The sequence below is a fragment of the Cavia porcellus genome, unplaced genomic scaffold (genome assembly GCF_034190915.1).
Source record: "Cavia porcellus strain 051 isolate PalLab524CR breed Dunkin Hartley unplaced genomic scaffold, mCavPor4.1 scaffold_1, whole genome shotgun sequence".
Classification (NCBI taxonomy): Eukaryota; Metazoa; Chordata; class Mammalia; order Rodentia; family Caviidae; genus Cavia; species Cavia porcellus.
In genome coordinates, this window is record NW_026947484.1 from 82,762,514 (window position 1) to 82,789,486 (window position 26,973).

The 26,973-nt window shown below is 38.9% G+C and overlaps 1 protein-coding gene across 4 annotated transcripts in view; it reads left to right on the plus strand.

Moving 5' to 3' along the window:
- Positions 1-26,973, plus strand: part of Kdm4c (lysine demethylase 4C) — a 354,968-nt gene that overhangs the window by 314,035 nt on the left and 13,960 nt on the right. For all 4 annotated transcript variants that reach the window (XM_013155087.3, XM_003472256.5, XM_023566045.2 and 1 more), the window contains exon 19: positions 1,819-1,989. In XM_013155087.3, coding sequence (XP_013010541.1) covers positions 1,819-1,989 — 171 coding nt within the window. The remainder of the gene's footprint in view (positions 1-1,818; positions 1,990-26,973) is intronic.

The window sequence follows — 26,973 nt, forward strand, 5'->3', positions numbered from 1 at the left end:
AAATGCTCACACATATAACTATAACTAGAGGCACAGAAAAATTTCCTAAACAATTTAGCAATCACTGAGGAGTGATTTCCAACAGAAAAATGACCTGTTGTTAGTAACAAGGGAAACTAGACACCAATTTTCCCTACATGGAGGAGACCCTTAGGAATGTGTTTGTGTTGGGGGCAGGGGGTGCCACTTTCTCCAAATCATAAGCATCCTTGACCCCAGTCCCTGGCTGTAGGTTCTCATCTCTCACTTGGACTATTGCAGTAAGTTCCTGTATCCCATTCTGTACCTGTGACTACACACAATTTGGCCTACCACTGTCTTTAATACTAATTAAAAATGCACAATAAATAAAACTAACCATGCTCTTGGAATGGCTAACTTTAGGGCTGGGATGAGATGATCCTAGAACTTCTAATCAGGCAAATAGCAAAAAGCTGCCTAAAGAAGAGATGTCATGGAAATCTGCTTGAGGAAGTATTATCCCAATTTGAGCACCAAAATAGTGAAATACAATAGGAATGATAAACAATTGGGAAGAAAAAATTACTCAGCTGCTACTGATAATGAATGAATGGGTGGGCACATGGATGCTGAGAGATGAATTTAGAGAGATATGAGAGATCCCTTGTACCAACTAATCTGAAGGGTTAGTTGCTGGAGCAGGACAGCCAGCACACACTGTCATAATAAAGAGTATGAGAGGCTCATCAATGCATTATGAGGGATGTATGAGGAATACGGTATTTTTATGGTGATAAATTATCCTATAAATTGTTCATTAGTGTTGGAGAAAAATAGTAATTAAGTGAAGAAATTGGATCACACTTGATGGAGATAAAAATTGACATCACCATTGAATGGCATGTATACATCCTGTGTCTGCAGATGAAATATCCTAAGACACATATTTTACCTATGTGAGATTCTGGCTAAGAAAGTGTAACCTAAGTCTTCATCAGACATCAAACAGATGCTCCATTGAAAAGCAGAAAAAGGAAGAATTGTGTCTTTCCAAAGTATCCCTACTATAAAACCCAAGGAAGGTCAGTGGAAATGGTCCATATTAAAGGAGTCATCAAAGGAGATGTGTCAACTGAGTGTAATACTTGGCTCTAAACTAGATCCTATACTTAGACATTTGATGATTAAGGAGAGAAATAGTATAGAAGTCATTATTGGATCAGTTAACAAACTATAGAGTGTGAGTTCTTGGTTAAAGTATTATTAGTGTTCCTTGTGTTGATGATTGAACTGGAGTAATCATTATGTTAGAATATTTTTGTTCTTAGAACAAAAGTTAAATTTAGGTGTTATATCATGATGTATGTCATTTGCAGATGGTTCAGTAGAAGCAAACCACACACACTTTTCCCCCCACCTCTCTGTAAAGACACAGATAGTACACAGAATACACTAACAAAGAAGCAAATGGTAAAATATTAAAGTAATAAACAGCAGACGAATCTGAATAAAGAATTAAACAGTATGTAAGTGTTCGTGATATTTGTATTCTTCTAGTTTGTTTGTTTTGAGTCAGGGTCTTGCTATGAGGTTTAGGTTGGCCTTGTACTCTCTAGGTAGACCAGGCTGGCCTCGAACTCCTCTCCTCGGCCTCCCAAGAGCTAGGATTACAGGTGTGTGCCACCACTCTTGGCCTTGTGTAGTTTGTATTCTTGCAATTTTTAAATTTTAAATTATTCTCCAGTCCTAAATTTTAAATTTTTGAAAACTTTTTGACTAAATCAATTATTACTAAGTAAACATGGCTTTTATTTTCTGTCTTCTCCCTCTCTTCTTCCAACTCGCTGTGCCTCGTAGAAGTCTAAGGTTTCTGAGAAGGCCATCTCCGTGGGCCAGACAGTCATCACAAAGCACCGGAACACCCGCTACTACAGCTGCAAGGTGATGGCTGTGACGTCGCAGACCTTCTACGAGGTCATGTTCGATGACGGCTCCTTTAGCAGAGACACATTTCCTGAGGACATTGTGGTGAGTAGGTCTCAGTGGCTGCCTGCTGCCAGTGGGATTTGTGTTAAGACCAAAGCAACAGAACGTTCTCAGCAATGTTTCCGTGCTATTTTGAGCAGCTCATGTCTCTTCATATTCATGGCTTTTGCCATCCTAAATGGTATCCCTGTGAACTTGGACTAATTTTCTGCGTAACAGGTAAAGAACAGAAATGTATTCCTCCCAGTTCTGGAGTTTGAGTGTCCTTTGATCAAGGCTCAGGACTTTGGTCCAGGGAGGGCCTTCCTGCTGTGCCCTCATGGTGGAAGGAGAAGAACAAGCCTGTTTAAATGGGCCTGAGTTCCATTAGGAACAGAACGGTCCGTGTGGCCTGGTAACCTCTTTGAAGGGCTTACCAAGCGCTGTGGTATCACATTAGCAGTTTTGGAGACATGTATAGACCATAACAGAAGTAAATCCATCGCTTATTTTCTGGTGCAAATTGTTAGTAATTTGAATTCTTTTGTGAATTGTTTTATGCTGAACTAGAGAACATGGTATGACTTGACAGTGTGTTTAGATCCTTGGATATTTCACATGGGAATAACAGAAGTCTACAGCAAAAAGCTGCAGTATTTTCAGTGCTCCTTGATTGTGGCTCAGGCCTGAACAGTGGGGCTGACCATTTCCTCCTTTCTCTGCTATCTCAGTGAACACCCTGGTTTCATTTAGAGAAGATACTAATTATCAGAACTAAAGATTGACTTTTTTGTAAGCTTGCTTCTAGCAGGGTGTTTCATTTTTCACAAGTTTTTCACACAGAGATTAAGTCCCATAGTGTAGATTTCAGAGGAGTCACTCTAGTAGTGATCCTGTTGTCCCTTCTTTCTGGGTGTGTGAATTTGGGAAGCCAAGCTGTAATCTAATGCATTTGTCACTTCTGCCTTGTCTTGGATCTCTGTGGATGATTTTTCTTTGTACTTGGGAAAATGTTTCTTAAATGACTATTTGACAGTAATAATTATGCATTATGTACAGATGTAACCTTAAATATAACCTTAGCAGATTACTCATAAATGTTTTTGGGATTTAATCTTCTAGACCTAAAAAAACATCCATTTAGACCTCTTTGTTAGGCTTATCAATCTATGCTATTAAGAGTAATAAGTATGAAAAGAAACATGACCTTATTTGAAAGATTTCTAAAGCAAATGAGCTGAAACAAACTAAAAACTAAAAACTCCAAGGCTTGTTCATATTCCAATACAGTGAATTATGTTGTTAGTAGGCCTTTAGCAGAAGTTCCCTTTCCAATGTCACCACTGGCACTCCACACACAGCCACCCTCTGGTGATGTGATTCTCACTAGGATTGCTAACTTCAAGCACTCAGTTGGCACTCACTGAGGAGAACCTACTGGGTGCTGCACATCAAACTGGGTGCTGGCGAGCATAATGAGAAGGAAGATGTAATCCCCACACATTCAGTCTGAGGCAAAGGCAGGCTGGTAATAGAGGCTGAGAAATCCCAGTCCTAGTAATCTGCAGGCAGCTGGAGGCTCAGGAAGAGCTTATGAGCTGAAGTTAAGGCAGGAGAAAACACACGCAAGCCTGAAAGTAATCAAGCAGAAAGAATTCCCTTCTCTAGGGGTGCTCAGGCCACCCACTGATTGAATGAGGTGTGCACACAATAAGGAGAGCAATTTGCATTACTAAGTCTATCAGTTTAAATATTACAACTCCCCAGAAACATCCACAATATGGTTGACCACATATCTAAGCACCACATATCTACATCAGGTTGACATAAAATTAGCTGTCGTAAGTATATCATCCTGCAGTGCTGGGCTCATGAACTTGAGGGGACTACCTTATGGCACCAGAAGTCCTGACACCATGGTAGAGTGGTTTTTCCTTTTCTCTAAAGCACTGCATTGTGCTGGTCCATTTGTGAGAGTGCTCTGTAGATATCCACCCTGTTAGTGATGCAGTTTGGCCTATTTATTATCTAAGCCCCCACAATGCAGAGTCACAGCTTAAAAGATAAGTCTTTTAAAATTAACAAGAATCAGTATCTGTGTTTCCCACAGAAATTACTGAATCAGATAACTAAGTGTCTTTGTGGTATGTCAACTGGACTTTAGTTTGAAATAGAAGAATTTGAGGTTAAATTTTAAAATATAAGTTACATGTACAACTGAATATGTTACAAGCAGGTTCATTTACATTGTATGATGTAGCATAGATATGTTTATAACATACAGCATTATTCAAGCCATAGGACCTAGTTGCCAAATCACCCCACTTCCATTTTGATGTTCATCTATGTGAACAGCATCCTGGCACACAGGGAACAAGCTTGTGAGAACAGGAGGGTATGTGGTGTTATTTCTTCTTCCTTTAGAATCTCTGCCTTCTTTGCAGTTTCCAATAGGAACATAGCAACCAACCTGCACAGTCCACAGCTAGGAAGAATTTGTCATTTTCAGTGAAAACAAGTGGCAGTTGCTGGTTATGATGACCTCATACCTTGGATCTGGATTTGGTACCCCTTTTACTGTCTAAGACACTGATTACTTAAGAAGTAAGGATGTTTTAATTCGTCCATTTAACTGTTAGGAATGTCTTGAGAGGGAGAGGTGCAGTCTTTTTGGAAATAGATCCAACTCTGTTATATAATATACTAGATATGTTTGTAAATAAATTAGTGACATAAATGCTGAAAAAATGTGTATCTTTTTGGAGATGGGGATCCTGCTCCATGCCCCCTAATGGGGAGTTTCACCAGGATATAAGGAAAATATAAATCAAATCTATTTCTGTCCATGTATCTTGTAGAACTTGGCAGAATAATTATTTGTTGAAAACACTAAATATGCTTCATATTCCTTGGAAGAATTTTTTAAATTTTTTTTATTTTAAAATAAAACAAACAAAGCAAATCAGAACAGAACTATATAGGCAACACAGGACTTAAAAACAACACAACAGGATATCAACAGTGGCTACCGTTACGTCTCTTGTTTTCTTTGAAATAGTTGACCATACCTTCACACACAATAATATCAAGCATAACAAAATAGTATAAACCCAGTCAAAAGAATGAAAGCATTACAGGACTTCAAAACCAGATAACAGAAAATAAACAATGGTTACTATAATATCTCATTTTCTTAAAAAAAGTTGTCAATACTATCACACATAATAAAATCAAAACACAATAGGATAGAACCAATCAAAACAGAACAACAAAAGCGTGATAGGACTTCAGAACAAGATGATAGAAAATCAGCAATGGCTACCACAATGTCTTGTTTCCTTCAGAATAATTGTTTATATCATCACAATAAAATCAAATAAAACAGAATAAAACCAGTTGAATGAATGAAAGCATTATAAGACATTAAAACAAGATAATAGGAAACCAACCATGACTACCACAATGCATTCCATTGTGTTCAAAATAGCTGCCCATACCATCAGACAAAATAAAGTCTTAACAAAACAAGATAGAACAAAGTGAAACCTAACAAAATGGTGAAAACAGTGCAAGAGTTTAAGACAATAAGAAATTAACAGCAGTACCACTTTTCCCTTCTAGATGTTTTCTCCCCCATCACTTTTACAACTATTTTGCTTTTTGGATCCCATTAATTCCTTCTGTTTTTTATGCTAGGGTTCACCCATATGCATTCAAACTGTTTCACCCACAAACATGATTTCCAGTTGCATCAATTTACCTACAAGAGCCTCAAGATTATTGTACTATATAGCTGGGAAGCTTTCCATTGTATATGAATACCATATCTTTCTTATCCATTCTGTGGTTGATGGACAAGTTACCCTTTGTTTTTTTTTTCTGGTCTCCTGTTGCATGGAACAATTGTTTTCTCTCCTTTGATTTTCAGTCTGTGAATTTTTTTTCCAGTTAAATGTGTTTCTTGTATGTGCATCTTATTTCTTGATGCACTCTCCCTGTGTTTCTTTTTTTAAAATTTTTTTTATTATTTTGAAGGTAGTAAAATACAACAGAATAAGACAGAACATAGCCAATTGAGACAATGCAGTGAAATTGGTACAGAACGTCACAGAAGGTTATCGGGACAACAGTTAATAGGTACCATAGTATATCTCATTGTCTTCACAATAGTTGCCCTTTCAATCAGGTATAGCAAAATAAAATGAAGTACAGAACATTATAGAACTTACCAAAACAAAATATTGAATAGAGCAATACAATTAATCAGAACAAAGCAAAACAGTGATAACAATATTTTGCCTTCAAAGAGACGGTAGAAAGAAATGCCTTATATTTGCTATATTGCATATGGTCCACCTCCCAAGAGATGCTTGGACCTCCGGCTCCCATTTGCTAATGAAGTGGGGGGAGGATGGAATGTTTGATTCGCATCCTACATGCTGGTAGGCTCACAGCTGCCTACTAGGGAGGCAAGCGGATTGCTTTGTTCCCCAGCGCCCTAAGTTCCAACATGGCAAGGACCTTGGGAGACACTGTCTGGTTCTCCCCCTGGGGCACCTGCCACTTCAAATTTTTTTAATTAGATGATGCATCTATGGCATAGGAAACTGGTAGTAGAAAATGAGTTTTCTGTATGTCTGAAAACTCTTAATTCAAACAGTGTGTGTTGAGGTATGAGTGTCACTGAGAAAAATCCTTTGTCAGCTGTAGAAGGGCAGCAGTGTTACTGGCTATTAAACTACTTTCCCCAAGCCTCAGATACTTGTTAGCTAGCACTGCTATTAGGCTACAGTGCAGTTTTAGGTTTTAAGTAGGAAAATCAAATTTAAGATATCAAGTTTAATTGCCCCAAGTATTTATTTATGTGTGACATAAATGTAATCACTTATGTTTCTTGATGCTTTAGTAAAAAAATGATAATTGTCTTATATATAGTTAATGGTTACGCTCATTTCATAAACCCAACAGATGAAAACCTTTGAATGCAGGCTGGCTCGTCCATACTTGAAAATCAGTTTAGCAGTCACGCAGTGGGCTTGTGTGACGCTAGAGCATTTGGAGTAGTGGGGAGAAGTATTCTTTGGACTACCAGGAAATTCCTTTTCTTCCTAGGTACTTTATTTCTATGATAGCCAGAAAAAATGTCCAAAACAATTCTCTCAACAGTGCACCTGCAGAATGTGTGTATCAGCCCAGTTAAACCAAGTATGCAATCTGTAGCTGTCAAAGGAAGTAATAAAAGATGTATTACTACACGACTCCATCTGTCAGTCTATGAAATTGCAACACATTCCTGATGGATTATTTTTGTCTTTCACTATTTTGATGGGAATGAAAGTTGCCCACCTGAAAGAACTCAACAAGCAGAGATTCTGGAGGCTCCTATTAGCCACTCCATAGCCTGGGATCGTGGAGCATGCAGGCCCACATTGGTACAGGGCTGGTCCCTGCTGCTGCTTCTCATCTGACCCTGAAGCACATTTCAAAGGAGGAGGAGATGCAGTGGAGGTAGATTGTTCCATGGCATGCACTACTTAAGGGTGAAAAGAGAAATAGGACCTCTTAGAATTTAGAAGGCAAAGAGTCCGTCACTGAAATTTCCATGAGAACTACCTGTATTCCTGTTGAAATTTGTAAGAAATATAAAAACCAAACTCTTCAGGGTTTGAAGGAATGAATAGCATAACCTTTGGTTTTCAAGGGCTGTAAGTACAAACTGCAGTTCTTAGAGATAATTTTTCCCTCAGGTATAAGTAGTTTCCTTCCATTTTCCAGCCTCAGTTTTTTGTTTGATTGTTTGTTTTTTAAACTACAACTACACTCTCCCTCTGCATTCCATTGTTTCTTGTTTCCCCGCTCTGACATCTTTTTGTGGCCCTGTGTAGCTCTGTAGACCTTCTGTCTTCCTTGAGCGTAAAACCCAGCCTCCCCCTGCTAGTGTGGGGAGCTCTTCAGTGCTCAGAACCTCACTGCCCAGCTCCTCTGGCAGGCATAGGTGTAAGGTGATCTGTGTATTCTTGAGGCATAGAAAACAGAGTGGGTTTGAGAAACAAAATTTTTTCCCAGAGCTATTCTATGCTGTGGGATCATAGGATGCATTTTGGATACCCATTTGGTCCTAGATTTTGAGAGTCCCAGAGTTTCAAATCAAGTGGTTATGTTAGACCCACAACAGTGGCAGGCACCATTATACCTAGAGACACCTCTTGTCAGTAAGACCATCTCAGCTTAGTTACATACTACCCTAGACCATTTTCATGTTTGTTCCAGATTAGTTCTTTTCATCTCTGACCTTTATCTGTAACCTCTGTTGCTCTTCTAGACAATCTGGTTCTTCTAGAATTAATGAATATTTGTCAGAAAAGGTTATATTATTATTCAGCTTTCTTCCAGTGTTATAAAATAGCACAGGCTATGTATGATCTAAGAGACATACAAAGCTCACAGCTTTGGAAGTTCAAAGTTCAAAATCAGGTGTCCTCATTGGTCTGGCCTCAAGTAAGGAAGAGGGATGGTAGAACAGCATGATAGGGACAAATGGTTCTAGATAGATAGACAGACAGAGAGGAGACTGGAGTCCCCCCTGACTATGGGACCTCCCACTAGGGCTCAGTTATTAAAGGTCCATAGCACCCTGTGGACCAAGCCTTTACATAGGGATGTTTAGAGGACACTCAACACTCAGAATATAGCAAGTGATTTAGAAACGGTCTTAGTTTAGGGTTTTACATGTATAGTTCATCTGCCATTTCCTCATTCAGGGTGCTGTCCTTGCTTCTCTCTCTTGACTATATGGACCTGGGAGCCTGTAAGGTAAAAGGCTTCACTTATCTCAGTGGATTTTTACTTCTGTAGGAAGACTCATGCCCACAATAAAATATCTGCTACTACTTTGATTTTAAGTATTATTCAACCTAAGTTTTATTGAAAATCTAATTTTGCATAAGAAAAATTTCCTTTTAGTTAGAGTTGGTTTTTCTAAACTAAAGTCTCAGTATTCGGGTTCAATTATGTTAGCACTTTGCCATAACCAAGTGTGTTTTGGATTGCTGTTTGGCACTCAGTCTCTAAAAGGTTCCCTGTCACTGCCCAAGGACCTCTTAACTGTGATTGTAAAGTTAATATGTATATTTTTTAAGCACTTAATATTCCTAATTTTTATATGGTACACAGTTTAGTAGTTTAAATTCTCCTATGTATCCTCAAAACAAAGAACACACAAAGTAGTACGATTATTAACAAAACATAATGCTGCACCATTATAAACACAACTAGACTGCTAGATTAATAGATTTTGCCCAACCAAGGCAAAACAATGTTACTGTTTTGGGCAGGATTTTATAATAAAAACTAGAGGACCCCTAGGTCATTTAAAAGCTGAATATGGTTGTACCTTTGAAGACCTGAACCCACAGTTGTTGGGCAGAAGTTCCCAGAAAGGCCAGTTATATCCTCAATTTTCTCTGTGTCCTTCCCTTAGGCACTGATCCATCTCATGGGTTTCATAAACTGTCTCAAGATTTTATTAAATATTTTCCAGGCCCTAGAAAAATCTTTTTATTTTGTGTAACTCTGTGTTGCCCAGACTGGACTCAGATTTGCAGTCATCCTCCCACAGCATCCCAGAGTGCTGGGATTATAGGCATGTGCCACCACACCATCTCTCGTAGGAAGTTCTTTGGTATATAATGGTGGATGCTGAGTCTTTTATTTAAGATATAAGTGTATCCTCTATCTTTTTTATAAAATGTTAAAAAAATCTTACCAGCCATAATTTTGTAGCTATCATTTTGACAATTTCTATTTAGCACTAATGCTTCTGTGAAGAAAAGTATGTTATTACAGTGATATCCCATGCAAGAGATTAACCTGGTTGTCATGAAGTCACACTGTCAGTTATGTTTTTCTTCAAATATGTGCCTCCCTCGCTTGACAGTATTGCTTTTATTTCTCCTTTGTAATTATCTCAAAGTGACTGGTTTGTAGGACTTAGTCCTAGGGCACAGGTTCCTGGCATTTCTTTCCCTGACCTTTTCCTTCCAAGAGGATTAAAAGTATAGCATTTCATCTTCAGTCTAACAAAATCTACCCTGAACTCGAGGGTAATGTCATTAGTTCTAGGATGTCATCATTTCTTCTCAGCACAGTGCTTAAACTCAAAGGTAACAGCCACTCTGAACCAAATCCACCCTGTTTTGAGGGAAATATCCAATAGTCTCTTTTCTGAAATCTGTGTTGAGGTCTATGTTAGCCATCATGAGAGAGTCTGGAATGTATAGGAATCGGAATAGGAATGATGTAGGTGCTGTGGATAAAATAAAATACCCAAGTGAATTTGAAAAACAAAAAAGTTCCCAGAAACCTTCATGCTGTAGGATCTTGAAATGCATTTTTGATCCCTATTCACTCCTAGATTTTGAAGTGCCCCACAGTGTCCGGTGGCCATGCAGACAAAGCAGTGGCAGACACCAGCTTGATCATGAGACACCTCTTGTCAGTGAGGCCACTCCAGCTTTGGGAAGGCACATCGCATCCTATAGCATTCGGTTATGCTGTTCCATGTTGATGAGCCTTGGATCCCCTCAGCCATGTTAGGTGCTGACCTAAAGATTTACTGAATACCCCAGTGAAGGTTGATGGCTAAGGTTAGTGGACTTTGGTCCACTTAAACATTGTGGTGGACCAAGGTATTTAAGGAAATGAGATTGAGGAGAGGAGAGATAAGTGTGGGGTTACTAACGTGTAATGAGTTCTTGTATTCTATGTGTAAGTCACACATAGACTTGTTGCCTTGGACTTTTTCTCCTCGTCTGAATATAATGTTCTATTGTATGGATACAACATTTTGTTTGTGTCTAGATTTTTTGGTAAGATTTTGGTGCAAAATGAGACAGAGAAAAAAGAGCCCTTGGTTGTGGGTACAGGAGGGCTGCAAAAGAGAACTAAGGTATCCTCTAAGGGATCTAAGGAGTGCAGATGCCTTTATCACCTCTGGTCAGGGAAGAAGGAGTTCACGGTTGGGCAGGGGATAGTGTTAGTGGTGGACTGGAGGTTACTTTGGTGCACAGGAACAGGGGCAAGAAGTCTACTTTGGGTTGAAGGAAGAAGAAAAAGGAAGTCAGGTAAGTTGTTGTTTCTGGATACTTTGCTGTTTTAGACCAATGCCATAATGACCTGGTGAAATACACCAGGGAGGCGCCCATCAGTTTACCCATTTCTCAGTTGATTAACATTTTGTTTCCAGTTTAGACTGTTACATAAAAAAAGAATGCTACTTTGAACACTTGTTTTCAAGTCTTCAAGTGATTGTGTTTTTATTTCTCTTGAGTAAATATATAGGAAGGAAACTACTTAGTTATATGTTAGTGTATATTTTAAACTTCATAGGCAGCTATCAAATTGTTTTCCCAAGTGACTATACCATTTTTCATTCCCACCAGCAACATTTGAGGTTATGATTTTTCTGCATCTTTGTCAACATCAACTCATGTTATTAGTCTTGTGGATAATGACCATTCTAAGAGGTGTGCAGTGGCTTCTTAGTGTGATTTAAATCTGTATTTTCCTAATGACTAGTGATTTTGAGCATCTTTTCAAGTGCTGATTAGCCATTCATGTATCTTTGTTGAGAACCCTATTTGCATCAGTAAAATACTTGTAATTTTATTGAGTTGTCTTATATTGAGTTGCAAGATTTTTAAATATTTGTTGTACATGAATCTTTTATCAAATGTATAATTTATAAATATTTAATGTTTTCTCCCAGTTTTTATCTTGTCTTTTGCACTTTTCTTAATGGGGTATGAAAGACATAAGTTATACATTTTAATGAAGTCCAGTTTGCCCATCATGTTGTTGTTTATCTATCATGCTTTTGGTATCATATCTTTGAATATCTTTACTTGGTTCGAGAGTACAAAGATTTTTCTGCATGTTATCTTTTAGGACTTACATTTAGCTTTTTGGCTGATTTTAAATTAACTTTCCTATATGCTGTGAGATTAAGTCAGCTTTATAAAATGGAAAACACACAACTTACTGAAATGTCTGCTGTAAGGAATGCCATATTACCTCGGTGCAGCCTCTTAAACATAGCAGATGCTCAAATATGTGGTTTTGCTATGCTCTTTGACTTGTTAACTTTCTCAAAGTTGTAGCATAGGAAGGGAGAGTTCATGTAAACTGATTTACCTTATTGATGACCTTACTGATTACCTTACCTTTATTGAACTGGAAATTATGTGGACGGCTCAATGGCAGACCTACGTAGTATTCAGACTCTTGAAAATGTGTGCTGTAAATCTTTAAAATTTGATTTCAGTATTATATTGTCTATACTTCAAAGAGAAAAAAAATAGAAAAACAGACAAAATAGTAGTCCTATAATATTCTAAATATTGTTAATAGGCTTAAACCTAAGTTAAAAAAAATTTTTTAGATAAATGTTTTCAACATCATATTTCAAACTGGAACCTGTTTTGCTTTTCCAAAAAAAAAAAAAAAAAAAAAAAAAGAACAGAAGAGGAAAAGTAAAGAAGTAGTTTTTGTTAACAGTGCAATGGAAATTAATGAAGGAGTCTTTAGAGGAGCAACTAAAGTTTGGATTTTCCATTCCTTATTGTTGATACATTGCGTCAACTTGAGAAGTTTAAGAGACCCAGCAGTGGGCAAGGATCCTTACTTTTTGTAAATATCCTCATCCTGTTCAAGAGGAGGGCTCAGAGGTTTTGTGAGTGCTACATCTGCCCTAGGGGGCAGGGTTGGCCTTCATACAATATATAAGGGAGGAAAAGGGGCTTGCTGTCCCCTCACTTACCCCCTTTTGCTCTGGCTGCTTTTGCTGGCTGCTCCCCTAAAGTGTTGCCCCAGTGCCATACCACCCTGCCTTGAAGCCAATTAATTATGGATTGAAACTTAAACAAACAGTGAGCTAAATAAAGCTCATTTTGAGTGTCAGGTGTTCTGTCCCAGCAATGAGAAAAAATTAAACGAGACACCATCTTAACTTTAATTTTCTTCCTAAGCATTTATCCCAGTTTGACAACATCCACTGAACCTCGTTTTCTGAAAACAAGGACCATGTCTTTTTGAGTTACTATCGTGTGTCTAGTTCTTGGCACAAGGCCTTATTTATATTTCAAAGAGAGGATAGTAAGTAGCTACTGAATTAAAGACTGAATAAATCACTATTAATAGCCATCATGTTCAGGCATTGAATTGATTATTCCAAGTCATAACTTAGATAGTATGTTGTATATTTTGAAGTTCATTGTCAATATCAAGAGCTTTTTAATTTGAGCTCCAAATTCATATTCTAAGTTCCATATTCTTGCCATGTAAAGAATACTTACCCTTTATAGCAACTATGCCATAGCAAGTAGCTCCAAGGAAAACCCAAGCTTCCAGGGTTTCAGCTTCCATGTGAGATTTTTTTTCAACAAAACATCTCCATCCTAAAAAATCAGCAGTCACTGGTTTGGGTGAAGTGAATTATTGTGTCCTGTCCCATGCCAGGAGAGAGGCTCTGTCCAGGCAAGAGGAATAAAGCAGCTACTGGCACTTGCACCTGCCTGGGAGCAGGATATTGAGAATGTCTCAACCATAGCTATAGCCTGCCCTAAATGAAAAGTTCAGTACCAAACCATGAATGTCTGTGACATTGTTTCTAAGTCTCAAGGCGGAGATGAATCAACTTTCCTTTAATAGAAAAGATAATAATGAAAGCAGAATATCTGTGTTCATTATTGACCTTTCCATTCTTCTTTAAATTAAGATGGCACTCAAACTATGATGCAAAATTTCAAACTTTTATTTATATCTTTCTTTGCTCTAACTTCATTTTAACCTCAAACCTAGATGTTGTGGCCCTGAGTATGATATAATCAGATTGCTATATGAATGTTTCATAAGTACGTAGCAGTTTGCAGAGCTGACCCTTCCTGTAGCACTTTCATAAGCACTACTTTCTTCATACTATTTCTGAAATGCATGCTAGAAGCATGAGGCGAGAAGTCCACAGGGGGTTGCCTATTTACAAGCTATTGTAACATTATCTATTACTACCTCTGTGTAACCCCAGATGCTAACACTGCAGGGTAGAGCACATAAATTGATGACACATCTCAGAAAATATGGAAAGTTTATGTCAGTAGTTGACCATAGGCTTAAAATTATTTTGGTGAGCTTAGGTTATTATATATAATATATATATTTATATATTAATAAATGTATGTTCATTACAAGTCAAGCCAGTGCCATTACTTGTGGCTGAATGATGCTGCCTTCATTTTTATATTTCCTTTTTGTACCATATTTGAAAGAGGTTAGCTGATTTTCATGAAGGAGAGACAAACAATGGTAGTAAATAATAAATCTTAATCAAACTCAATTAATTATAGTTTATTATTAGATAAGATTTTGCTTTTATAAATACATTATATAGATTAAAATTAAACTAAATTATATTTTGAGAAAAGATGCAAAAGAAAAAAGGTGATGTAAAGAAATATATAGAGAGAATAGAATTATTCCATTTTTCCCCTTTAATTTCTAGCCTTTCCATAGTCAGAGTATGCTGTGCCAACAAGTGAAAAACTTGGATTTTATGACCCACTGAGACTTCTGGATTTTATGAGCCACTAAATGTGTTTCTGCAAGTCAGCTGCCCTCAGCCACTTGATTTCTCATCTTTATAAAATGAAGGATATGTTTGAAAGTCTTCTATTTGTTAAATGTTTTAATCAATACAATTAAAAGACTTTATCTGTACATTATTTAATTTCTAAATGTAATAATATTACAGTAGTTGAATAATGTTAGGTACCTGATTTTCAGATCGAAGGAGTGGTTTCCATCAATACTTATAAGCAGGTGCGATTTATATTTCAAAAACTGCCTTTTTGCAGTGGCTGCCTGGCAAACGTGAAATCCTGAGTTTGATTCCTGGTACCAAAACTCCAAAACAAAATAAAAACAAACTGCCTTTTGAGGATTTAGGAAATGGAAGTAGTAGTTAAAGTCATGCATATTTTAGTAGTGTAGACAGTCTGGCCATTAATTAAGAATAATCTGATCCAGTGATTCCTTCCTGTGTTACATCATCTCTGGGTTTTTTTCTTTGGGGGAGTGGTAAAGGTGGGGAGATAAAAATGAATCTTCCAAAGCAACTTACCAGATTTCTTTCATAAAAGAAAGCGATAACACAAGACAAGATCAGTATTAGTCCTCATAAATTGTAAGCAGCCAGCTGTAAGTACCTGCAGTCCTGCTGAAATAGGGGGTATAAGAGCCCTGTTGAAAGAATGTGACCATGAGTACCATCGACTTTGGGTAGGTTCTGTCTGGTCTGTCTTATCACACAACAAGCCTTATCCTAGGTTGCAGATAGCTTCACGGGGCCTTCTACCTTTTCTTTTTCTTCATATTAGGTGTTTTCTTCCCTGCTTGGTCAAGGAATTTTGAAATGATAAATGTATTCTATATGAAATTGCATTTTACACTGACTTCCATACTTGTAAATCCATTCTTATATTATTTATTTTGAAATACTACTACATGGCAATAGTTAATGTTCCTACAGAGTTCCATGTTTGTCTTGTGTTGTATTTTATTTTTGTCTTCGTTTGCAGAAAGTTGGAAGGTGCCACTGTCTAAGAGTGGGGTTTTCAACGAGAATTGAGGAGTATATGTCAGTTTAAGTCCCCTTTCTTTTTTAAGGGAAAGGGGATTATAAAATTGTGGAAGACTGATGCTCCTTTTAGAGCTGTTTCCTTTTATAAACAGAGAATTCTGCAAGGCCAGGCCATTGATAAGCCATATCTCAGTAGGTGCCTATATGTAGCGATACATGGATTTTCTAGTCAAGGGATATCTTACTCATCAGTAAATGATATTCTTAGAAACTGCCCCCCCAAAAAAACCAACTTCACAGTAGGTACTTACTCTATAGTGGATGTTCTTCTCTACACCTATGTATTAGGCACAATATGGCCCAGGCATTATTCTGGACCTTTGGGATATGCTGGTAGGAAATAAAATTGATTTTTTTTTTGCCTTCATGGAATTGAGAATATAGTGAGAAAGTAACATATGACAGTCACACTATTAAAATTCATTTCAAATTAAGATTAGGATAATGGAAATATGGCCCTATAAGATGATGTAACTAAAACTATATAGATAGGCAATCAGGGCAATTTGTGAAGACCTTCAAAATGAGTTAGCTAGGTCAAAGTCAGCACGAGAATATTCCAGGGAAGGCAAAAGCATCTGTGGACATCTTACAGGGTTGGGGGTCACATTGAGCAGAAATCAACAGGGACAGCTTTATTACAGAACGTTTTCACTGGAGAAGAATTGGAGTGTGCACCAGAGTGGTTGCCGGGAAGCTAGTTAGGCGGCACTGCAGCACGTCAGAGGAGAGCTGATGGCCCTTGATGTTAGGGGCAGTGACGTGATAAAGGGCAACAAAACTCCCAACCGACTAGACATCCAGTGTGAGTTTGTGTTCTGTAAATTGAAGAATGAATTTTAGGAACAACGGTAGGTTAGGAGAAGTATGTATTTATTGAGCGAAAGCAAGCTTCTAAGTCTGAGAGAGAGAGAGAGAGACGGGGTCCTGCCTGAGTGGGTTGTCAAAGACTGTCTTTTCTAGGGACTTTTATAGAATAAAACGACTAGGTGAGAAGGGTCCAAATTTTTAACTTGCAAGGTGGCCATAAAGTGGAACAGAACTATGGTTAACCAATAAGATAATTGCTCAAGTAAAATGGACTGAATTGGGACAAATGGGGAAGCAAGTCATGTTAGCAAGCAGGTGTGCTTAAAGAGCAGTGGCTCTTCCTGTAGGGGGTCAGGATGATGACTCCTCACTTCCTCAGAGTGATAGACAACTGTTTAGAATATTAATCCTTTGGATATGGGGATATTTGCTTGATCTTTTGTCTGGAGGCCTGGCCTACAGTGGGAGGCGCCTGTGTCCTCCAAAGTTCCAAGTTATGGCCTTCCGCAGTGGCTCCTCCTGAGGCTTAGCCCTGCCTGACTGCCTATAATATTTCTGTCTAACTCAGTTGCCTATAACAGAAGGATCTGAAATACATAGGAAGCAAAGTCAGGAGGGCCTGGTGGTAGATTGACAATGCAGTCTAAGGAAGGAAAAAGTGAAAATAATTCCCAATTTCTGGCTTGCTGAGCCAAATGGAAGATGAGAGTTCTTGTGAAGAACTTTGGAAGAAACCAGGTTGCAAGGCCAAGATGATGAGTTCAGACTGGATAGACTGTGTTGAACTTTCTTCCTTTCAACTCAATTTCCCCACCTAGTAAGGCCAGCCCAAGACCGTGGTTTACAAAACATGGTTTGTTAGTGGTGGTTGTTGTCTTGATGTCTCCATCCCAGTTTGACCTGTAAAAGCTAGTCTCAGCTCGTCCAGCTTCATCATGCCCCTGCCGACCCCACTTTAGATGCCCATGCACCTTGAGGTCCCCCTGCCTTTGGTACATCTGGTTCCCAGGTATTATCTTATGCAAGTCTACCCAGTAACAGTTCAGAACTGTTGGTGTCTGTTTCAAGGAAGTAGCTGAGAATGCTAACAGACCTTCTTAGTTTTTGTTGTTGTTGTGTTGTTAAAATAGCAAAAGATTATATCACAAAGAATTAATTGATTTGTTGCTTAATGTTCATTGACCAAATTAGACATTAGCCAGAATCAAGCTTTAAATAAAGTCTGACATGAAAAGAACAGACAAGTCCTAACTTCAAAAGTTCATTAATTATTGGAAAAATGCAATGGTATAATCCTCCATGTAATTCTGAACCAGGCGGTCCAGGCTTGAGTACCTTCACATAGCTAAATTCACAGCCCTCTTTTCATGTGTTTGTAATCCTTTGTGGATTAGAAGCTCTTATTTGGGTAAATCTGACAATGATGTGTTACCTACATGTCCTTTTCATTCTTATTGTCTGGGAATCTGTAAATAGCTAAATTTTGCTTAATTTAACATTAAGATTATTTAGATTTGACAGTCTTTTGACAATGTGAGAATTGCTTGGGGAATTTCAGACTTCCCTTTTAGGGTAATAGTGTTGAGTACATAGATTGATTCATTGTTCTGTCCACAACCATTTTATTTATCTGTCTATTATTTGTGACAGACTAGTCTCTGTTAAAATTTGCTGGTAGTAATTACCTAGTCCTGTTCTTTATAAGACAGATTGTTATGAACATGATTGGTTTATGTATTTGCAGTTACGCTGAAAGGAGAAAGGAAGGGTATGTTAATCCACAGGGATAGAAACAGTAGCTTATATTATTGTGTGTAGCCTGTCACATTTTGATTATTTATTTGCTGTACTCATGAGTACATGTATAACTTCAAGGAAATTTTGGGTTACTTTATTTGTATCTATATCTTCAGGACTTCCATTTCTGGACTTAATATCTTGCAAGTTGAAATTTTTGATAGATCATATTCTCACAATTCCTTTGGTCTTTCTTTACCCCTTCCTGAATCATCTTCTTAATTTCCTATTTAAAATCCTTTCCAGTTGTGCTGAGCACAGTGATATACACTCCTATAATCCTAGCACTAGAGAGACTGTGGCAGAAAAATTGCCTCAAGTTCGGGGCCACCCAGAGTTATATGGTTAGTACAAGGCCAGCCTAAACTGCACAGTGAGATCTTGTCTCAAAAAACCAAAAAAATAAATTAAAATCATTTTCAGTTGTTATTCTTTTCTCAAAATCCTGCACTGTGAGCTATGAAATGAAAAATTAAATTCCAGCTGGGTTTTGGTGAGTCGTGACTCTGCAAGTCACATCATTGTTCATTGCCTCTCTCTAAAATGGAGCCACTGGCCTAGGGAATGGCTCAGGCTTTTGTGCATTCTGCCAGGGGAGAAGCAGTGGATGATCCATAGTCATCTCTGACTGTAAGCTTTGAAATGAGGCCTGGCCCAGCCATCCACTCACTTGCACACACATTCTGGTAACTCCTATGTGGTCTACAGGAGCGATAGGTCATCTTGTTTTAGATGGTCATCTGGAATTGACAGTTCGTTTGGGCACACAGCCCCACACTACCAGACATTGCATGTTATTTTGCATATTGCGGTATCATTTGGAAACAGCAGAGCTAAGCTATTCTTAGGTCCCAGCCAAGGAGTAATTAGCACTTGACATACTTTTTATATCCTAGGATGTCTTTTTGCAGTTGTACATTCTAGTGCAGAAGCTTTGTAAAAAGCCATTTCTACAGCATGAGACTGAGACCTACTCACCTGTCTCTCTCATCCTTTCTGTGCTTTTTGCTTCACACATAGGTGTTCCATCCAATTGATAAAGTTAAAACACACCTTCTGTGGACCCCATGATCACACAGTGGTGCTACCTGAACAGGCCTTCTTGGATGTTAATCCAGAAGGATGTTCCCTTTCTTTGACTGAAGAGGACGCTGACACTATAAACAGCTAAAGGAGTGCAGCCAGACTGGCTGTGAATAGATTAAGGGAAAAACTAGTTATGTCTATGTCTGATTTTTCCTCTTTTTTTGCTACTCTGTTCCCAGTGCTTTGGTGAAGGAACAAGACCACTAGACTGGAGCTTGAGAGAGGTGGCAACCAATAGTCTCAGCCCTGCCCATATTTCCTGTGGACAGGCAGTTGAATGCAGAATCATGGCCAAGATGTCCCTTGGCTAAAAGTTATGAGTCACTGTTGCTCAAGTTAGGGCTGCTGAACAGGTCAGACAGGTTGAGAAGGGCACTGTGTGAACCCTGCCCCATCCTTTCCCCTCTCTGGTTCATTGGGGTCTTCCTTAGATTCCCGCCCTCTATGGGAAGTTTACTGTAACATTGGCAAATAATCATCAGAATCATTGTAGGACACTGTAATTGACAAGTAGCTCACATCAACTTTTGCTATGATTATTGGAAAAACAGTGGCTTCTTATGTGAAATCTGTTCTTTGTAGCAACTAGAAATTTTGCTCTCTAGAACAAACTGAATAAAGCTATTTTTCCCTGCCTCTTACCGCTCTTTGTGTATTTGTAGAAAACTTTCAGGTCCCTCCTGAAGTCTTCTCAAGCCCAAACAAAACAGTCCTCATTCTTCAAGCATGGGGAAAAAATGATTTAATGAACACACATGGTTTCAGAGTGTTTTTCATTGGGGACACTCTCAAGATGAAATTTTTGTGGGCAATGTCCCATTCAAAATGTTGCTCTCAGGTGTGAAAACACAGGGCCCAAATGCCATCTGGCCAGTGCCAGTAGAGTGATTCTTTGTTTCTATGAATAGTGAACACTTACCAGTGCAGCTAGGAAGAAGCTGAAATAATTAAAAATTATTAAATTAAAATTATTAGAAATCACGTTTTCAAAGGATATTTAATGATACAATATAATGGAAAAATCAGGTTCAACATTATATATGTATCATATGCTCTCAATTATCTATAAAATAGAAATATACAAAGGGAAAATATTCAAAGGAAATATATCAAAATGTTACTGATTGTCTTTGGGATGTATAATCATAGGTTTTTATCATTTTCAACTTTTATCACCTCACGGTTTCCATATGAGCTTGTTTAATTTTTATAATCAGGAAAAAATGGAAAAAAAGTTTTCAAAAGATTTGAACTTTCCTGAGAACTTACGTCTTTCCCCTTTTTCCCCAGTTTTCCTATTCTGAGTCCTTTCAGATTGCCTTGTCAAAATTTCATTTGAAGCTCTGGAGATATAATAGCTATTGAGTGTGTTAATAATCTGTTAAGTGCTTCTGCCCTATCCTGTGATCCTAGGAGTTCTTACTCATTTTTTAAAAAGTAGTGTCTGCTTTTTTTCCTCCAAAGAGGTACATGAAGTAAAATCCCCAGCAGGTTTTTTTTTTTTTTTTAAACCACTTATTCCACTGTTTCTTGAGCGCAAAAGATGCTCAAAACATTCTCTATTAAGTGAAGTTCCCCTCTGCATCCCAGATATCGGGTTATTAGCCCTGTTGGAATATATTAACACTTACCTAAGGAACTTCCTGAGTTTATATCTCAGCTAGGACAACATGCCTGCTCATTTGGTATAGTTTGTGCAGTGTAAGTTGTTCAGCTTTTGCACATCTCCCTTCATAATCTAGGTTCTTAGCGTCTCAGTCTTGGGGCTTTACTAGTTATAATTCCAGGGCTCACCTTTTCCATGGGTTTTGCCTCATCATCCTCCAGGTGTTCCCTATGGATGAGTATTAAATCCAGTCACAGTTCATGCAACACCCAACAGCTGCCAAGTGGTATGTCTTACTTTTCCATTCTGTCCTCCTCTTCTTTTAAACTATATTAGGCCTCATTCACCCAGCAGCCCTTCAGGGTTCTAGTAATGTCTTCATTTTATTGATGAGGAAACGAGGATGTAACAAGGTTAAGTAGCCTGTGTGGAGTAACAAGTCCCCATTGATCCCAGGCAGCCTGACTCCACTGTGGAAGCCCTGCTTGCTGCATCCCAGAGGGAAGCCTGGTGAGTCCTAGCCTGGTGGCCTCTGTCAGCAGAGGTCTGTCTGTTACTGTTCCATCAACACCCTGCTTATGCATATGTTTCCTTTCCTCTTTCTTTTTCTTAGCATTTGGAACTGACATTTATTTTGGAAACAACTATAGAGGAATTTGCCTCAAGCCTCTCTCTGTTTTGCTACATAAATTTTTATTGATACAATAAAATATTTCATCCCCCATCCCTTGCATTTTAGCCCCTACTATAAAAGGGGAGGGTCTGTTCTATATAGATGGAGTTTTTCTCTTATTCTGATATAAAAATTAGAGTCCTGGGGTGCTTTGCTTTATGTCTGTAGGAAAACTAACAGGAGGACGCAGAGGTCAGAGCTGCTATTAAGTCCCTTACTCAAGGCAGGAAGACTTGCCTGTGTGGCAGACGGACCTGAAGTGCAGCTTTGCTGTGCTGACTAACTGTGTGACGCTGGGCCAGGGAGTTAACACCAGTTTCCTAGTCCAACAAAAAATGGAGCTAATAATAAATACTAGGTTTATTGTGGGGGTTATCAATATGTAAAATATGAAGCAGTTAGTGTGATGCCCAGCCTCTAATAAACACATAGGTAATTCTGTGGGTTTCTGGTAGTAATTGCTCATGGTGACAACTAGCAATTTTTGGCCAGTTCATTGACCTAAGCATGAAAGTTTTAGTAACATACTTTCTATATACCTTTAATAAAGGATGGTTATCAAAAGGAAGAGGTAATAGGAAACACAAACCAGAGAACCCCAAACCTACATATTCCCTATAAAAGTAGTGTATAATTGTCATTTTTAGGAATCAAATTTGGAAGCTTTCCTCTTGCAGCTTCTCTTATGATGGGCTTTACACCTGGGATCATTGTTGGGATTCCAGAATATTCCTGAGAAGCACAGAAATAGTGTCATGCTAACTTCTGTCTGTTTGGCCATACCACTCAACACAATTGGTGGATTGTGTGGGATGGATAGATTATGGGAACCAAATACAGTCAGGGTGTTGATACCAGTATTCAACACTCAGTCTCTCTCTCTCTCTCTCTCTCTCTCTCACACACACACACACACACACACACACACACACACACAGGAAACATTGCAAAAGATTTAAAGTATAGATCAGTATAGACCAAGACCACTCATGTATTGCAAAGTACCAAATATCGCAATTCAGCCTGAATACTGAGGTTTTAGTTTAGAAAAAACAACTTGTACAGTAACATCTTTTGTTTTAAAATCACAGCAACACATGTGTCATACATTCACCACGACTGGTATAGATTATTACTGTCCCCACAGATAGTCCTCAGTCAGGAGTCTGTTACTCATTTAATTTGTGTGGAGGGAGAGACATGAGGGGTTTTGGTGAATCATAAAGAGTCCTTCAGACAGTTGGTGCTTGGGAGGGTGAGTCACAGGCACAGAGTTCCCGTCTCCCTGCTTGTTGCCTGTGATCTTACATACTGCCTTGAATCACAGGTATCCCTCTGTATGTTTGAGTTCTCAACTGAATCTGAATCCTTTGAGAGAAAGATTTCTAGGAGGACTGGTCTTTTTGTCTGCTTTCCCAGGGCTGAGCTCTGTGCCAGCCCCAGAGGACATGTTTGGTATGTGCCAGAGATCAGAGGAGGTCTCTCTCTGAGCAGGTAATTGAGTTTCCTTTACATCCTCAATTCCAAGTGTGCAGAGAAACTGTAGCCAGCATTTCAGTGTGGCCAGCCTGGAGCCCACACAGCCCACCTGCCTCCTGCATCCCTCCTCTGCAGGCCCTTTTGAGTAGATTGGCCCAGTGTGACTTCTGTTTCTAGATTTTGGCTTTCATTATGCTTCCTCACTTCAAAGGACAGAAAATAATTTCCCAAAAAAACTGCATTAGTGTATCTTACTCATTTGAAAGCTTTTGCTTGCCAGAATCTCACCTATTTCTAGTAGTATGAAGATTGACTTCTTTTATAAATATACCTTCTGAGGCCTAATACTGTACTGTTAGGACAACCTCTAGGTTTTCCATACCTTTGCCAGGCATTGTGTCCACTCTTGGATTCTGGCTGATGGGAGGGAGAGTGCACACTGACAAAGCACTTAGTCTTCAGGAATTCATCAGTGAGTGTCAGCGCTGTTCTCTTTGCAGGGTGGCACTTAGGTAGAATCTGAGCATGGTCACGTGTCAAGGAGTTGGCCAGGCATCACTGGTGACAAAAAGTTTAGCCGCTTGAGGGAGCAAGAAGAATACCGCTCCAACTCAACAGTGACAACCATAGCATCTTGGGGTATAGAATCGGGCATGTATGTGTTTCCCTTAAAAGGAAAAGGTCTGTTAGAGAGGAAAACTGGAAATCAAACTTACGGTTTTCCTAGAATGGCCTATTAGCCCTGATTCTAGAATGACACCATTCTATAACCAATAAAGAACACATTTTGATACCTTTGGAAGGCAGCATTTCAAATATTCTTTTAAGCATATAAATGGGGCTTTTAATGTAGAAAAAACAAGAACAGAGAGAAAGAGGGAAAGTTAGTTGAAAAGGCACAGGAGTGATTTTAAAATAATGGAATCAATAAGCTGCAGAGTAAAACACACTACCACATAACCTTCTGCAGCAGTGATTCTTAGCCTGACTGAGCATCAGATTTTCCGGGAGGGAGTTCACAGCTTGGAATCACTTCAGATCAAGTGAATGAGAAGTTTCTGTGGAGTTAGGATTAGATTTACTGTACTAGAGAAATGAGTCTGGTGTTGAATTTTTCAAAACTGATGGAATTAGTTTATGAGTAGTTTATATGCCTTTTTTAAACCAAGTAATACCTATTGGAGGATACTGCTTTATGAATATATTCAGTAATGTGGACAGAGACTTATGGAGGAAAGTACACAGTAGCATTATACATAGTGGAAGAAAATTGGAATGGCCTAAACATCTTAACAGTAGAAAAATGGTTAAATTAATTGTGATGTATCCAGAATGGTGTATGTACTTGATAAAATGAAGTCTTAAAATAATAATTAATAGCTAAGACAATGCTTGTAATAGGATAGAGTAAATCTCTGACTTGCAAACATTCAGGCTGCAAACTTTCACAAGTGTGCTTCATAAGATTCACCCTGCCAGACTTGGGAACAAATCTGACTTACGGACGTTCTCTCAGAAAGAACTTGTTTGTAACTTTTCACTTACTGTAGAGTGATAAACAGCAAGGGTCAGAATTACATGTGTACATCAAAGGACAGAAATTATGATTCCTTTTATGTGGAGTTCTTAAAATAGACAGTGGCTGGCAAGGGCTGGAGGGGAGGGACAGTGGAGAGTTATTTAATGGCCATAGAATTTCTGTTGGGATGATGAGGAAGTCACATTGTACCCGTACCTAGAGCCACTGGGATGTACAATTAAACATGATTAAGACAGTGCATTTTATGCTATGCATGTTCCACCCCAATAAAAAAGAAAGAAGCCCTTCCTGTCCCCGAAGAGTGTGGAATAAATGGAGAAGCATGGTATGAACTGATGGCACTGAGCTCTTGACACATAGCAAGAAAATAAGTCGGATCTCTTGGTGGGACGGGGGGATTATCTGTGCATATATATGTATCCTATACCTAGGCCTCATTCTTTTTTTAGAAATGCATACAAATGTGGAGTAAAAGGTGACAGTGATCATTTCTAGATAATACAGACACAGTAAAAACTTACAAACAAGTTCTGTTCCGGGAGAAGATTCATTAGCCGGTCCACATCACACTGCTTTCCTCTCACTTCCAGACATTCTGGGCTCTGATTGAGCACTGCATTGCTATACACTAACATACTGACACACAGCAGCACCATTGTGACAATGTCTAGCAGACATGTGAGCTACTTCCATGATTTGTTTTCATCTGTGCAGTTTAGTAATGCAAGGTCCATTCATGTCTCTGAAAGTTTGCAACTTGACTGTTTGTAAGTCAGGGATTTACTATATAGGTTTTGTTTTTCTATTTTAAAAAAATTATAGTTTTCCTAGTGAATATATTGAAATGCAGAACAAAAAATTACTTTAAGATGGCTTTTGAGTGTTTTATCTTTGATAATCGCTACATGAAGGATGTTTTTTACTTATATTTAACAAACAGTCCAAAGTAGTGTCCCTGTCAGAGCACCACTGTCATGAAGCCATTCCTTAGTGCAATGGTGGTGAACCTATGGCTCCCATGCCACAGCAGGCACACAGAACCCTCTGTCAGCATGAACCAGGTGATCCCAGCATGGCCTTGGCAGCCAAGCATTCAGGTTTAATTGCAGTGTTGGCATTTTGGGATAAATGAATGGGTTTGAGATTTCAGTTTGGACACTTGAACTCTCAAAGACTCACCATCTATGTTAAGAACCTGGCATTGTTCTGGAGGCTTGGTGACTTATCTTTAGGGTGCAACCCATGGAAATACTCATGTGGAGCAGCTGCAGGTCATCTCAAAACTTGCCTTGCGGAGTTTCATTAGTATGCTTCCTTCTTTTTCTGTGGAGTGGTTTTGCTCCTGCACCCTTTGAAAGAGAATTGGATTCTGTGAAGGCCTCTGGTTTTATATTCCACCATTAAGTGAAAGGTTTCTCTGCCTCTTTGTGAGAGGAAAGACCTGCCATTACCCCAAATCACCAGTTACTTACCAGTCAGAATTGGTAGTGGCAAACAGCAGAAACTGATTTTTATTTTTATTTAGGCTTGACAGAAATTTAGTGAAGGGTCATTGGACAGCTCATAGAATCTGCAGGACTGTAGAACAAGAGGCCAGGAAACAAAAACAGTCGCATTTGGAAGGCTGAGGCAGTAGGATCAGTATGAGTAAGTCTGAGGTCACCTTGGGCTACATAGTGAGTTCAAGGCAAGCATGAACTACGTCGTCGTGAGGCCCTGTCTCAGAAAACACTACAGGAAACAAAAGAAGGAGGTTGCTCAGCTGGGACTGTGAGCAGGACCAGGCCATAGTCCTGGTCTAGGAGGATGGCACTGCCCTCCTCATATGGTCACATTAGGCTGGACTCTGCCATTGGCATATGAGCACTGCTGCCTGCTGAGAGCAGTCTTTTGCTGCTTGTTTTTCTGTTTCTAATCACAGGTTCTAAGTCCTAGGCAGATGCCACCAACTGTCTTTGATTGATGTTTTTGGTGCCTGAGAGCTGGGAAAGAGCGTATCTGGTGCTGCTCAGCATCTGTCATGGCAGGCCACTGAGACTTTGAGGGAAGAAGGATTTTAGATGCTGGGCTGCCAAACACATGACAAGTAGCCACGACAATTACTGCATGGCTGTCAGTCTTGTTAATCCCTGCCAGAGTCCAGTAATAAGGAGGTGATTATCCCAGAGTGCTAGCAGCTGCTGGCATCATTTTGGTCCAGGTCACTTAAACATTTTTCCCCAGGGGGACTGGCCAGAGGCCCCAAGATATATGCCTGTTAACTACCAGGAATCCATGTGCCATGTCTTCATCTGGTGCAGCTGGGCTGATAATTGGGGCCGCCTGCTCTGTGGTCTGTGTGTTAGGAATAGTGTGGCCGTGAGGAT